Genomic DNA, 15,000 nt, shown 5'->3' on the forward strand with positions numbered 1-15,000 from the left:
ACTACCCCCTCCCCCTCCCTCTCTATACACTCCCCAACACCCTCCAACCTTTCCTACTCCTCTCTCTCCCCTTCCCCATCCCTCTCCACTCTCTCCCCTACCCCTGCCCACCACGCACGCTCCCCCACACAACCCCACTCCCTCTCCCCAACCCCGGCTCATACTCCCCACTCCCCCATGCCCGCCACCCCTCCCTCCATCGCCTCACAGCTTCGTCAGGAGTTACTTAAACCGCTACATTACCGCGTCTCCCCAAGTCCCCATCACCCAATCTCCCACTCGGTCATCGCAAGCAGGGACGGGGAGGCAGGGGCAGGTGAAGTGTCAGAGATGCCGAGAGAGCCCCCGCCACTTGTTAAAATTTCTGCAGTGTCTCCTGTATCCACGCATCAGTCTCTGCTGCCGTACCAGTATCACCATCGCCCCCACCACCACCATCACCACCACCACCAGCACCAGCATCATCATCACCACCCTCACCTACATTCTCGTCAGGTATGGATGGATTGCGTGTTTGTAAGGATGTACAGTGTCAGTTTTAGAAGTGAAGCTTTGATACAGTAAAATCCCTCTTATCCAGCATCAACGGGACCGCCGACATGCCGGATACTTGAATATTGCCGGATACTTGAATAGAAGTGAAATTATGTCCACAATCACCACCCTATACTCACGCATCTTACCATAACAAAGATCAGCTGATCTTAATCAGCAGCTGATCTGATCAGCTGCTTAAGTGTAAGCACAACACGCTTCCTCTTTTCTACAACTTTAGGCATGATGAAGGCGTCCGGCGATAAACAGTGCACACGCGGGACTGAGTCACTGAGTAAACACAGTGCAGTGGGCCGCGGGTGGCGCGAAGCAGTGCGCTCTGGTGGCGAGGGGACAAAGTATGCCTCGCGCGGGAATTTTAATCGATTTTATGAGTAAACATTGATTTTTTATTGATTTTAAGGCTCGGGGAAAAATGTGCCGGATACTTGAAGCTGCCGGATACTCGAATGCCGGATGAGAGGGATTTTACTGTACTTCACTTTCTTTCTCTGTATTTCGTGTTTTCTCTATCCTTGGCCCATGTATCGTTCCTTTTTTTTTTTTTTTTTTAGTTAGAGGGGCACTGGCCAAACGCAACAAAAAGGGCGAAAAAAAAGTTTATAAAGAGTGCCAGTCCCTAGTCAAACAAGATCATAGGAAACTGGAGGATGTCTTGAAACTCACCTCCTGAAGTTGTTCCAAGTCATAGGAAGGAGGAAATACAGAAGCAGGCAGGGAGTTCAAGCGTTTACCAGAGAAAAAGGGATGAATGACTGAGAATACTGGTTAACTCTTACACTTGAGTCTGGATGAGTTTGATGTGTTGGTAGATTAGCTGGCGTAGGTGATGGGAGAATGTAAGGCACACCGGAAGGATTTTATAATATTAAGCACAGGTTTGAGAATGATATAACACGGTGGGGAAGTGGAGCACCTCAGTGGGCTTGAGAGTGAAAGAAAAGCGTTATCTAATGGAGCGGATTGTAAGATATTAACACACTTCTGACAGAGACTGTACCTAAGCACCTTTTTTTTTTTTTTTTCCTGTTACGGCTGCTTAGTTGTGGCAATATATTGATCCATTTATAAATGTGTCACTGGAATAATGATGATGACGATGATGATAATAAGAAGATTTAGGTGAATATTATATTTTCCTAACATATTTTCTTCTTTCCCTTCCTTTGTTGAGAAGTATTACAAAGAAGGAAAGAAAAAAAAGAAATATGGTTACGAAAGATTATACCAAGGACGGAAATATTTCTTCTTGCATTATAAATAGGTTATTCATTTTACCTCCTCGGTCTGCTTCTATCATTAATATCTCTGTCTCTGCCCTGAATATACAACAACAACAACAACAACAAACAAACAATTACTCATCCACCACCTCATTCTTCCCCATTTAACTTTCTTCTTCTTCAGTCTGCTTCTGTCATAAATATTTTAGTTTCTGTCATATATATATATATATATATATATATATATATATATATATATATATATATATATATATATATATATATATATATATATATATATATATATATATATATATATATATATATATATTAGACAAGAACAACAACTAATAATAACTTCTGCTTTCTTCTTCTTAGTTTCCTCCTATCATTAATATTTTAGTCTCTCCAATAAAACAATATTCAACAACAACAGCAACCACAAACTCACCACCACTTACTCTTCCCTAACAGAGTGACGGGCAGGAAGACAACACCCCCATCACCCCAATCCCCACCGCCACCATCTCTTCCCCACCACCATTCACCACCACCACCACCAACAAGACCCACCACCTCCTCGTCACCACTCAGCCAACGTACAGAGCGCGCCTGCCCCCGCCACCTCCATCTACCGCAGTCCCCCTTTCACCGTACCACTCCACACCTTGCCAGTATAAAAACCTGCAAGTTTTGGATACGGACGCCCCTTTGAACCTCAGCCAGGACACGCAGCAAGGGCAGAACCGTACGCAGCAGGCACACAGCACTCACCGCCACCGCGCATCACACCAAGAGAGACAAAGAGAGGGGGATCCATTCTTGGGGAAGATCTTGACTAATAGAAAACGGAGGCTTCGAGGGCCGAAATCCTGGGAGTACTTAGTTAGACTCCTCAGGGACCCTTCCACTAACCCGTCACTGATTAGATGGGAGAATGAAGCTAAGGGCGTCTTCCGCTTAGTACAACCTGCAGCCATTGCGCAAAGGTGGGGCAGGAGGACAGGTAAACATGCTAGTGAGTGTCTTACCTATGAGAACTTTGCTAGGGGTTTACGGTACCACTATGCAACAGGAGCGCTCGAACCGGTGTCTGAGAGAAGTTTCGTGTACAAGTTTGGCCCCAAAGCTCACCTTGTGCTCGGGGATGGTGACTGGAGGGTGCTTACTGGTGAAACGACGGTGACTTCTGCTGGTGCGGTTGCGACAAGGACCTGATTGTGTGTGTGTGTGTGTGTGTGTGTGTGTGTGTTATGCTATTGTGATATTATTGTTGCTATTATTGTTATTATTATTCTGCTGCTGTCACTTTTGCTACAAAAACTACTACTACTACTACTACTACTACCAGTTCTATCATCACACATTTAGCTTCTTTCACGACCATTATTATTATTATTATTATTATTATTATTATTATTATTATTATTATTATTATTATTACACATACTACTACTACTACTACTACTACTAGTACTACTACTACTACTACTACTCCTACTACTACACCATTACGACTACTAAGTACTGTTGCTACTGCCACTGCTGCTGCTGCTACCGTCCTTGTTGCTGCTACTGTAGTATTGATGATGATGATGATGATGATGATAAATTTTACTGACTACTGTTACTGTTGCTGTTGCTGTTGTTATTGTAGATATTGTTATTGTTATCGTCAGTCCATGTGTTTACGTCTTGCTGTTGTATTTTCATTATTGTATTAAGCTCAGGTGGTTGTATGTTTCCTATACTGAGGCTTACTGATCTCTCTCTCTCTCTCTCTCTCTCTCTCTCTCTCTCTCTCTCTCTCTCTCTCTCTCTCTCTCTCTCTCTCTCTCTCTCTCTCTCTCTCTCTCTCTCTGTACAAACAACATGGCCTTACTGAAAACAAGTGCTAAACAAATCATTGCCACGCACATAAGTACACACGCAGCAAAGATATTTTAATACAAACAATGGTAACAACAACATATACATTTATTTTATTTTTTTTAAGAACTCAGCAGCCATTTCCAGTGGCTGTTGTTGTTGTTGTTGTTGTTGTTGTTGTTGTTGTTGCTGTTGTTATTATTGTTGTTGTTGTTGACGTTGTTGTGTGCGTGTGTTGGCGGAAAAAAAGACATTAAATAAGTATTACTGTTATCTTAAGTGTGTGTGTGTGTGTGTGTGTGTGTGTGTGTGTGTGTGTGTGTGTGTGTGTGTGTGTGTGTGTGTGTGTGTGTGTGTGACAATTAAACACATTCTAAAAGGTTGTGTTATATCACTCGCTGTACATATACGTATATTATAAAGAATATTTTTATCAATCTTTAAAGGAAAAGATCTATGTAAAAAAATGTATTTACCGCCGCACAAATGAGTGACGCCAATAAAATAAATGAATATATAAGAAGGAATACAGGTTTGGTAATAACCTTCACTGATAACAACAGGTAGATGTAAGGGCGCAGTTAACACATAAGACAATTTTTATTTCCTTTTTTTTTTTTATTTGACTTCCTGGAAACGGTAAGCTGTGTGGACTTTATTTATTCATTCATTTATCTGGCCTCTTATTATTACATTTTACTTCTTGTGGTCAATCCCATTTGAACGGTAAGTAAATCAGTATTCATCCTGAGATTTTCTACGATTGGAGTATAAATTCTTGTCCAAACTACAGTCATTACTACATCTACTCCCACAAAGGTGCAGCAGCTCATGGGGCCACGAGAACCCACAATGCCTTGGAGGAGCCACTGCAAAGGATGGGAGTCAATGAGGAAGGTGCAAGGGACAGAAACAATTGGAGGAGACACACACGGCGAAAAGAGAAAACAGGAGAAAATAAATAAATAAATAAATAAATAAATAAATAAATAATGTAACTAAAAAGTTGACAAATCCTAATAAACGTACACCATATAAGCAAGATGGCAAAGTACGACAATAGCATAATGTTTGTATGACTTCCCCCCCTTCCAGTGAGTCGCTTGGTTTTCTCTTCCTTTGTCACTCCTGCAATCTTGACTCTTCACAGAAAACGGTTGATATTGCGAGTGCTTGCAGGGGAGGCAATACAGGTTCTCGTAAATTCAGTATTTTTATTATTATTATTTATCTTCTTTTATTTATCCTGATGATCGTAAAAAGCAGTTATTTTTATTTGGCAGATTTTTTTAATTTATTTTTTATTTACTTTTTTTTTGGGGGGGGGTATGTGTTTCAAAATATTACTATAATTTCTCGACATAAAGACCACCTAGTTCATTATTATTATTATTATTATTATTATTATTATTATTATTATTATTATTAACACCATCATTAAGCGAACAACAGTCTTTAAACAAGCCACGTAATGATCATCTAACTAATAAACAAAAGTAGTAGTAGTAGTAGTAGTAGTAGTATATATAACAGAACAGTGACCTTAGATAATGTATATAAACTTATCATGTAACAGAGACAGGGAGAGGGAGAGGAGAGGGAGATGGAGAAGGAGAGGGAGAGGGAGAGGGGAGAATGGTCAAGAACTATAGAACAAATTAATAAGGACTTTGTAATGCGCTATCTCTAACGTACTATCTCTCTCTCTCTCTCTCTCTCTCTCTCTCTCTCTCTCTCTCTCTCTCTCTCTCTCTCTCTCTCTCTCTCTCTAATATTGTTCTCTTATTTTCTTTGGTGTTTTCTTCCCCGTTCTTTTTTCTTTACATGTTTGAATCTCTCTCTCTCTCTCTCTCTCTCTCTCTCTCTCTCTCTCTCTCTCTCTCTCTCTCTCTCTCTCTCTCTCTCTCTCTTGGTAACAATTTCCAGACAGATAGCGAGGAGGAGGAGGAGGAGGAGGAGGAGGAGGAGGAGGAGGAGGAGGAGGAGGAGGAGGAGGAGGAGAAGAAGAAGAAGAAGAAGAAGAAGAAGAAGAAGAAGAAGAAGAAGAAGAAGAAGAAGAAGAAGAAGAAGAAGAAGAAGAAGAAGAAGAAGAAGAAGAAGAAGAAGAAGAAGAAGATGATGATGATGATGATGATGATGATGACGTTGATGTTGATGAAAATGAGGAAATATAAAAGAACACGAATGAAAATAGATAATAATAATAATAATAATAATAATAATAATAATAATAATAATAATAATAATAATGATAATAATAATAATAACAAAAACAACAAGAACAACAATAGAAATAAACTTGTGAAAAAAAAATAAGAGGAGGAGGAGGAGGAGGAGGAGGAGGAGGAGGAAGAGGAGGAAACCAAGAAGAACAAAAACAAGGAAAAGAAGATGAAGAACAATACAAGGAGGAGGAGGAAGAGGAGGAGGAGGAGGAGGAGGAGGAGGAGGAGGAGGAGGAAACCAAGAAGAACAAAAACAAGGAAAAGAAGATGAAGAACAGTACAAGGAGGAAGAGGAAGAGGAGGAGGAAGGAGGAGGACAAGAAGAACGAGAACAAGGGCGAAGAGGAGGAGAAGCAGAAAGAAGAGAAAGACTAGAAGATAGGAAAAGGAAAAGAGAGTAAGAGATAATCACACACACACACACACACACACACACACACATAGACAGACACACACACACACACAGACAGACACACACATAGACAAACAGACAGACGCTTTGCTGTACACAACCCGTGCCACTCATCTCAAGTAGCGTCTGTGTTTGATAAATAAGGCTGATTCACTCCCTCCCCTTCCTCCCTCCCTTCCTTCCTCCTTCACCCCTTCGCTTTTTCTCCATTTCATAACTTCTCTTTCCTTCATTCCTTGCTTCTCTCTTTCTCTCTCTCTTTTTCTCTCTTCATCTTCTCATTCGCTTTCTTCATTCCTTCGTCTTCCTTCCTTCCTCCCTTCCTTCCTTCATCTTTTTTCTCATTCCTTGCTTCATTTCATAGCTTCCCTCTTTCGTCATTCCTTGCTTCTCTCTCTCTCTCTCTCTCTCTCTCTCTCTCTCTCTCTCTCTCTCTCTCTCTCTCTCTCTCTCTCTCTCTCTCTCTCTCTCTCTCTGTATTTCTTCCTCTTATTTTTTTTTTTCGTTTCTTCTTTTTGTTCTCTCTTCCTTTCCTCCTTCCATTTATCTTAACTTCCATTTTCCTACTTTTTTCTTTCCTTCATTCTTTCTTTCTCTTTTTCGTATTTTCGTTCCTCTTATATTTTCTCAGTGTCTTATTTTCCACCTACGTATCTTAACCTCATTTCTTCTTTTTTTCCTTCTTATGTCTTTTCCTCCTATTTCGTATTTTCTTTCATTCTCTTTCCTTTTTTCATATTTCTTTCACAGTATTTTGTTTCTATTTATCTAGATTTCATTTTTCTTTTTTCTTCTTCTTCCTCTTTTTTCTTCTCTCTTCTATCTATGTTTTCCTTCATTCTTTCATTTTTTTCCTATCTCTCTTTCGTTGTTCCATCTGCTATTTCCTCGTTAAGTCTCTCTCTCTCTCTCTCTCTCTCTCTCTCTCTCTCTCTCTCTCTCTCTCTCTCTCTCTCTCTCTCTCTCTCTCTCTCTCTCTTTTCCTACTTTTACATCACATCCTATTTATAATGTTTTTTTATGTGTCCTCTTTCTTTTCCTTTCATTTATTATTTTCCTTCTTTCTTCTTCCCTTTCCTTTTTTTTTCTTCCGTTCTGTTTCTCCTGGTCTCACTTTCCTGTCTCTTTTTTTTTCCTGTTTTTCCTTTCCTTGTTTTTCACATTCCTTCTTTTCCTCTCTCTCACTATTACTACTGCTACTACTACTACTACTACTACTACTACTACTATTACTTGCAACAATGACTAAACATTTTTTTTCCTTATTTACTTTTTTTTTTAATCAGTCTTGCTTTTTTTTACTTCCTTTTCTTTTTTTCCCGTTTTTTCTTTTTTTTACTCGCGGACAGATTTTTTTTCATTTTTTATATAAACAAACACACAAACGTACCCGAACCATTTTTTTTTTATTATTTTTTATTCGTATTATTATTTTTTTCTTCGTATCCTTTAAGTATGTGTGTGTGTGTGTGTGTGTGTGTGTGTGTGTGTGTGTCTGTGTGTGTGTGTTATGAAGCGCAGCGGATACGACAGGAAGAGGAGGAGGAGGAGGAGGAGGAGGAGGAGGAGGAATAGGAGGAAGAGCAGGATGAAGAGAGAGGGAGGAGGGGGGAGAGGTATGTTTCGTAACGTATAAAAGGAAATGACGCAGAAAGATAAAAGAATAGATAGAGAAAAGAACAAAGAAGAGAAGAGAAAGGAAGACGAGGACAGGAATGGAGAGGGAAGGAAAAATAGATGAAAATAAATCAAATCAAATAATCAAAATAAACGAGATAATTATGCCTATATGAGATTGGGAGAGAGAGAGAGAGAGAGAGAGAGAGAGAGAGAGAGAGAGAGAGAGAGAGAGAGAGAGAGAGAGAGAGGTGAGGAAGTGAGGGAGGGAGAGTATTTGCCTCACTCGTTCCCTGACCCTCCCTTACGCCACACCTGCTTCGCCCTTGCTCAGGTGAGAGACTGACTGACTGACTGACTGACTGACTGACTGACTGACTGACTGACTGACGGATTGACTGACTGATTGATTGACTGACTGACTGACTGACTGACTAGCTAACTGATTGACTGATTCATTTATTTACTGGTTGACTGAATGAATGACTGACTGACTGAGTGTTTAACTGACTAATTGACTGACTGACTGACTGAGTGTTTGACTGACTTACTGACTGACTGACAGATTGACTGACTGACTGACGTAAAGGCGCATTATCTTAACTGATGATCTTTGACCAAATTTCTCTCTCTCTCTCTCTCTCTCTCTCTCTCTCTCTCTCTCTCTCTCTCTCTCTCTCTCTCTCTCTCTCTCTCTCTCTCTCTCTCTCTCTCTCTCTCTCTCTCTCTCTCTCTCTTGAACAGCACACCTTGTAGTAGTAGTAGTAGTAGTAGTAGTAGTAGCAACAGAAGAAGAAGAAGAAGAAGAAGAAGAAGAAGTAGTAGTAGTAGTAGTAGTAGTAGTAGTAGTAGTAGTAGTAGTAGTAGTAGTAGTAGTAGTAGTAGTAGTAGTAGTAGTAGTAGAACCCTCTCAGCCTAACCAGCCTCGGCCCCTGTTCCCGTCCCTGTCCGTCACTTCCCTCTCACTACAGGATGCGCTGTCTGGCCGCTGCCCCCGCGTTGCTGCTGCTGCTGCTGGCGCTGACCGTGTGTCCCGCCCAGGCTGGCTTCGTAAGTGTGTGTGTGTGTGTGTGTGTCCTAGTTGTCCTTCAATGTTTACGCATGTGTTTACGTAATGTATGTATGTATGTATGTATATATGTATGTATGTATGTCTCCTAGAATCACTGTTTCATCATTATCTCTGTCCTCATATCCTTCCTTCCTTCCTTCCTTCCTTCCCTCCCTCCTTTCTTCTATTCAGTCTCGTCATGTTTCCCTTTATCTTTTTTCTGAGTGTGTTTACATAACGTGTGTGTGAGTAAGTTTGTTCGTTTGTGTGTGTGTATCCTAAAATTCCATCAGTGTCGTCATTATCCCTCTTTCTTTGCCCTCTTGTCCTTCCTTTCTTCCCTCCTTTCTTCGGTCTAATCTCTCCATACCTTCCTTTTATCCCTCTTTTTCTTTTCTCTCTCCCTCTTTTCCTTCTTCCATCTAGCCACTACTTCCCTCCCTCCATCTCTTTCATATATATCTCCTCCATCCCTCCCTCCTTCCCTCCCTTCACACAGCTCTTCATCTATGTAACAAACCCTTCACTTCCTCTTCACCACTGCACGTCACCACACACCACCACTCCACCACCAGTCACAGAAGAATATTTTGCATAGACATCAGATAATTTCAAAAGGACGTTAGATTTAATGTACTAGATCCAGAAATGTAATGTACTAGATCCAGAAACTAGACAATTTCAAGGTCAGATAAAGTCATTGACGAAGATAGGTAGTCTTTAACCCTTTAACTGCTAATGATACACGCCCTTTTATTTTCGGCAACCGTGGGAAATTTTGCTCCTCAGAAATTAACCCTTTCACTGCTATTTGACATGTTCCTTTAATCACAAACTACCCTAAAGCATTCATTACTTGTTCTGCAGCCACCTCTGAGCATAATACTGGCTAGAGACTTGATGACCTGCTCTTTACGACCCCCTTTTCTTCCTCATAGTTGCTCTAAAAGATTCCATACACTGCCTTTTGTGTTGTGAACTGTTCCATATAGCGGTGAGAGAGTGAAGCTACAAACTCTAAAAGGCTTCAGTAGATACTCAAATGACACCTGTTGCTGCGAGTGGTCTTTCCAATTCCTCATCTAAACTTATACAAGACTATAATATGAAGAACTTGAAGCAGCGGAAGGGGTAAGTGCCCAGGTGTTTTGCAGTCTCATTAATTTACTGTGCTTTCGTGTCTCCACAGTTCGATGACATGATAAACCAAGTCAGGTCGTTGTTCCAAAGCTACGAGGAGGCGCCCTACGTTGTCGCCGGCACTGGAAATGTGAGTTGAGGGTGTTCACTGTGCACGTTTTGTTCTGTCTGTGCTTCAAGTGTAGGAGTTTGTGTTTTGTAATTCAGTTTGTCTCTCTTTGTAATGGGAGACTTTTTGGGAGTGTTGAAGCCCTCTCATTCTTTATCTCTCTTTGTAATGGGGGAGTTTCTCAGGGTGTTATAATTATCTCATTCTTTGTCTCTCTTTGTAATGCAAGAGTTTCTGAGGATATTAAAACTCTCTCACTCTTTGTCCTTCTCTGTAATGCAAGAGTTTCTGAGGATATTAAAACTCTCTCACTCTTTGTCCTTCTTTGTAATGTAAGAGTTTATGAGGGTGTTCAAACTCTCTCACTCTTTGTCCTTCTTTGTAATGCAAGAGTTTCTGAGGGTGTTCAAACTCTCTCACTCTTTGTCCTTCTTTGTAATGGGAGAGTTTCTGAGGATATTAAAACTCTCTCACTCTTTGTCCTTCTTTGTAATGCAAGAGTTTCTGAGGATGTTCAAACTCTCTCACTCTTTGTCCTTCTTTGTAATGGGAGAGTTTCTGAGGATATTAAAACTCTCTCACTCTTTGTCCTTCTTTGTAATGGGAGAGTTTCTGAGGATATTAAAACTCTCTCACTCTTTGTCCTTCTTTGTAATGCAAGAGTTTCTGAGGATGTTCAAACTCTCTCACTCTTTGTCCTTCTTTGTAATGGGAGAGTTTCTGAGGATATTAAAACTCTCTCACTCTTTGTTCTTCTTTGTAATGGGAGAGTTTCTGAGGATATTAAAACTCTCTCACTCTTTGTCCTTCTTTGTAATGGGAGAGTTTCTGAGGATATTAAAACTCTCTCACTCTTTGTTCTTCTTTGTAATGGGAGAGTTTCTGAGGATATTAAAACTCTCTCACTCTTTGTCCTTCTTTGTAATGCAAGAGTTTCTGAGGATATTAAAACTCTCTCACTTTTTTCTCCCTCTTCGTAATGCAAGAGTTTCTGAGGATGTTCAAACTCTCTCATTCTTTGTCCTTCTATGTAATGCAAGAGTTTCTGAGGATGTATTCAAACTTTCTCTCTCTTTGTCCTTGGTAGTGAGAGACTTTCTGGCCCACTATAACTCTCTCATTTTGTCCCTCTTTCCAATGCGAGATTTACCGATACTCTCGCTTGAATACAGAGCAATGTTGTCACGTCTGCGCCTTCGTCTTTCTCCTTTCTACTGTCCATCTTTGCAATGTGAAAGTTTACTTCTCTATTCACTCCATTTCCCCACACTGAGAGAGAGAGAGAGAGAGAGAGAGAGAGAGAGAGAGAGAGAGAGAGAGAGAGAGAGAGAGAGAGAGAGAGAGAGAGACTGGATTTATGTCTTCTGCTTCTCTCTCTCTCTCTCTCTCTCTCTCTCTCTCTCTCTCTCTCTCTCTCTCTCTCTCTCTCTCTCTCTCTCTCTCTCTCTCTTGGCCAGGTGTCCTTAACAAAAACAAAGGGAAAAATGATAATAACAGTTTGGAGTTTGCGTCATCTTTTTTTTTATTGTGTATTTTTTTCTCCTCCTCCTCCTCCTCCTCCTTCTCCTCCTCCTCCTCCTCCATCTCCTCCCTTTTTATCTTTCTTATTTATTTAATTTTCATACGTCCTTTTCCTATCCCACACTTATTATTATTTTTTTTATCGTTTTTTCCCACCCTTCCTCCTTCCTTCTCTCTTTTCTCCCTCTCTTACGTTCTTTCGTCTTATTTTTTCTCTCTCTCTTACACCTCACTATTCCACGCGACCAGTGTTTAAACTGATGAATAAGCAAAGTTAGTATATACTGTTGACAGAGAACACACACACACACACACACACACACACACACACACACACACACACACACACACACACACACACACACACACACACACACACACACATTCCTTCCTATCAATAAGTACACGGAAGAAAGAGAGAGAGAGAGAGAGAGAGAGAGAGAGAGAGAGAGAGAGAGAGAGAGAGAGAGAGAGAGAGAGAGAGAGAGAATATTAGATGTAAATACAATAATAATATAGTAGTAGTAGTAGTAGTAGTAGTAGTAGTAGTAGTAGTAGTAGTAGTAGTAGTAGTAGTAGTAGTAGTAGTAGTAGTAGTAGTAGTAGTAGTAGAAGAAGAAGAAGAAGAAGAAGAAGAAGAAGAAGAAGAAGAAGAAGAAGAAGAAGAAGAAGAAGAAGAAGAAGAAGAAGAAGAAGAAGAAGTAGCAGCAGCAGTAGTAGTAGTAGTAATAGTAGTAGTAGTAGTAGTAGTAGTAGTAGTAGTAGTAGTAGTAGTAGTAGTAGTAGTAACAACAGTAGTAGCAGCAGTAATAGTAGTAGTAACAATAACAACACATCACACTATAACTTGCCTTTTCATTCCCACCACCACCACCACCACCGCCACCACCACCACCACCACCACCACCACCACCACCGTAGGGTTACCAAGAGAGAGTGTACCCGAGGAGCAAGTGGGTATGCAAATCGGTGAGCGACAACCCGCGTGTAGGGGAGGACCTCAGCCTGCTCTTCTGGCCCCTCTTCAACTACATCAACGGCCAGAACGACAGGAGTGAGTATACCAGGGAACATACACCAAGGAACACAAAGGAAAAAGGAAAAATAAATCAATAAATAATAAAAATAGAATAAAAAGCTTAGATCTGGTGGATTTTTTCAAGGTTGTTTTGCGATAAGTTGTGATTAGTTGTACGTGCTGTCTGGCTTTAAAGGTAAGATGCTGGGTAGCGATGGTAAATGTTATAGGCTTGCTTTGATATCTCTCTCTCTCTCTCTCTCTCTCTCTCTCTCTCTCTCTCTCTCTCTCTCTCTCTCTCTCTCTCTCTCTCTCTGGCGTTATTATGCATCGTAAGTTCCTTTCTCCTCCTCCTCCCTCCTTTTCTAAAAGTAAGGAATGCTGGGTAGGGATGGTAAATGTTATAAACTTGCTTTGATCTCTCTCTCTCTCTCTCTCTCTCTCTCTCTCTCTCTCTCTCTCTCTCTCTCTCTCTCTCTGGCGTTGTTATGCATCCCAAGTTCCTTCCTCCTCCTCGTCCCTGCTTCTCCTTCTCTTCATTCTCATTCCTAAGCATACTGCAGCACTCCATATCAGGAAGAAGATATGCAGTCAGTTATTTTAGTCATTCCTCTTAACATCACCTTCCCTCATCATCAAGACACATCAATGAAATTAATTGACGTTCACTCCTACGCATATCAATCTCGTTCATCCGAGTCTAAAGTAAAAAGTTAAGATAGACAGTCAATTCTTTACTCATTCCTCTTCATACGACCATTCCTCACTCACGTCAACACTCAGCCCTCCCTTTCTCACTCACCATCTCCTTACACACAGACAACACCCCAGTGAATCAAAGTTAAGATACTCAATTCTACTTCTAACACCACCTTTCCTGACACCCGAACACTCACAGAATCAATCAACAGTCATCCCTTACTTTCTCGCACACCATCTCCTCACACACACAGACAAGACCCCAGTGAATCAAAGTTAAGACACTCAATTCTACTTCTAACACCACCTTTCCTAACACCCAAACACTCACAGAATCAATCAACAGTCATCCCTCACTTTCTCACGCACCATCTTTTCACACACAGACGAGAAAATCCCAATGACGGTGCCAGTGTCGACAAAGTTTACCATCCGTAGCGCCACAGACAAGACCTACGAGATGTGCTTCTTCCTGGGCGAGCAGCAGCAGCAGAACCCCCCGGAACCTGTCCCTTCAAGTGGAGTGTTCCTGCAAGACCGCTCCGAGCTGCGTGTGCTGACCAGGTGAAGGAGAGGCGGATAGGGTAGGACGAGGCTGGTTCAGAGGGTGTAAGGCGGAGAAGCAGCGACAGAAAGGAAGAATATGGGAAGAACAGGGACAGCATAAGAGTAATCAAAGAGAACGTATGAAGATTAAGGGTGAGGCAGATGAGTAGGGTAGAAAGTGGTAAGAGGGATGGTTTTTCTGTGCTGTAAGGGCAGGGAATGGAGTGTGTGTGTGTGACGGTTTTAAGAGGGAAGTGTTAAGACTGATAGGTAGATAAATGGATAGATAGATAGATAGGTAGGTACATTAATTCGACGCAATATCGGGATAATATGGCAATGAGAGGAAGGAAAGGAAATTAAGACACAAGAAAGACGAGAGAAAGAATACGATATTTTTTTTTTGAGATGAAGAAACTAACAAAAAAAAAGAGAAAGAAAAGAAACGAGAAAGATGTAAGAAATGAAAACGACTACCAAAGGAAATTAGGCTAAGGGGGAAGAAGAGGGGAAAAAAAAATAAAAGAATAAAAGGAATATGAAAAGTGACAGCATAAAAATATCAAAGAGAACGTATGAAGATTAAGGGAGAACTCATTTAAAACACAGTATAAAGATTAAGGGACAACTCATTTAAAACACAAAATAAAAACTAAGGGAGAACTCATTCAAAACACAGTATAAAGATTAAGGGAGAAATTTAAAACACAGCACCATGAAAGAGGAGGAAAGAGAATCAATGTAAGAAATAAGAGAACATAAAGAACATAAAAGAAAACGTATAAAGATTAAGGGAGGATTAATTCATTTGAGGTGCCGCGATAACTCATCATGGCGGCCACAATACAGAACGAAGAAATATAAAGAGTAATGGAGTAATAGTAACTTACCATGTCTCTTTCTGTGTGTGTGTATGCAGGACTGTGGGAGGCTACATGACCGCCGAGGAGGACTGGATGCGGGAGGCGGGAGAGCTGGCGGCGGTGCTAGAAGAAAACGGGATTACAGTTAACCT

The 15,000-nt window shown here is 40.8% G+C and overlaps 2 protein-coding genes across 4 annotated transcripts in view; both read left to right on the top strand.

The window, feature by feature from the left end:
- The window catches only part of LOC135115719 (protein tramtrack, beta isoform-like), a 14,435-nt gene extending 10,432 nt beyond the window's left edge, over positions 1–4,003 (top strand). For 2 of the 3 annotated variants that reach the window (XM_064032646.1, XM_064032645.1), the window contains exons 5-6: positions 1–495; positions 2,253–4,003. The exon at positions 1–495 is cut by the window's left edge and continues 18 nt beyond it. In XM_064032646.1, the coding sequence (XP_063888716.1) occupies positions 1–495; positions 2,253–2,996 (1,239 nt within the window). In that variant the 3' untranslated portion in view covers positions 2,997–4,003. The remainder of the gene's footprint in view (positions 496–2,252) is intronic. The other variant, XM_064032648.1, reaches the window with a different exon arrangement.
- Positions 4,004–8,153: 4,150 nt separating this feature from the next.
- The window catches only part of LOC135115723 (heme-binding protein 1-like), a 7,457-nt gene continuing 610 nt past the window's right edge, over positions 8,154–15,000 (top strand). Inside the window, exons 1-6 of the mRNA XM_064032654.1 lie at positions 8,154–8,235; positions 8,873–8,951; positions 10,142–10,222; positions 12,644–12,776; positions 13,826–14,003; positions 14,905–15,000. The exon at positions 14,905–15,000 is cut by the window's right edge and continues 15 nt beyond it. Coding sequence (XP_063888724.1) covers positions 8,874–8,951; positions 10,142–10,222; positions 12,644–12,776; positions 13,826–14,003; positions 14,905–15,000 — 566 coding nt within the window. The 5' untranslated portion in view covers positions 8,154–8,235; position 8,873. The remainder of the gene's footprint in view (positions 8,236–8,872; positions 8,952–10,141; positions 10,223–12,643; positions 12,777–13,825; positions 14,004–14,904) is intronic.

This window comes from Scylla paramamosain, chromosome 29 (genome assembly GCF_035594125.1).
Source record: "Scylla paramamosain isolate STU-SP2022 chromosome 29, ASM3559412v1, whole genome shotgun sequence".
Taxonomy (NCBI): Eukaryota; Metazoa; Arthropoda; class Malacostraca; order Decapoda; family Portunidae; genus Scylla; species Scylla paramamosain.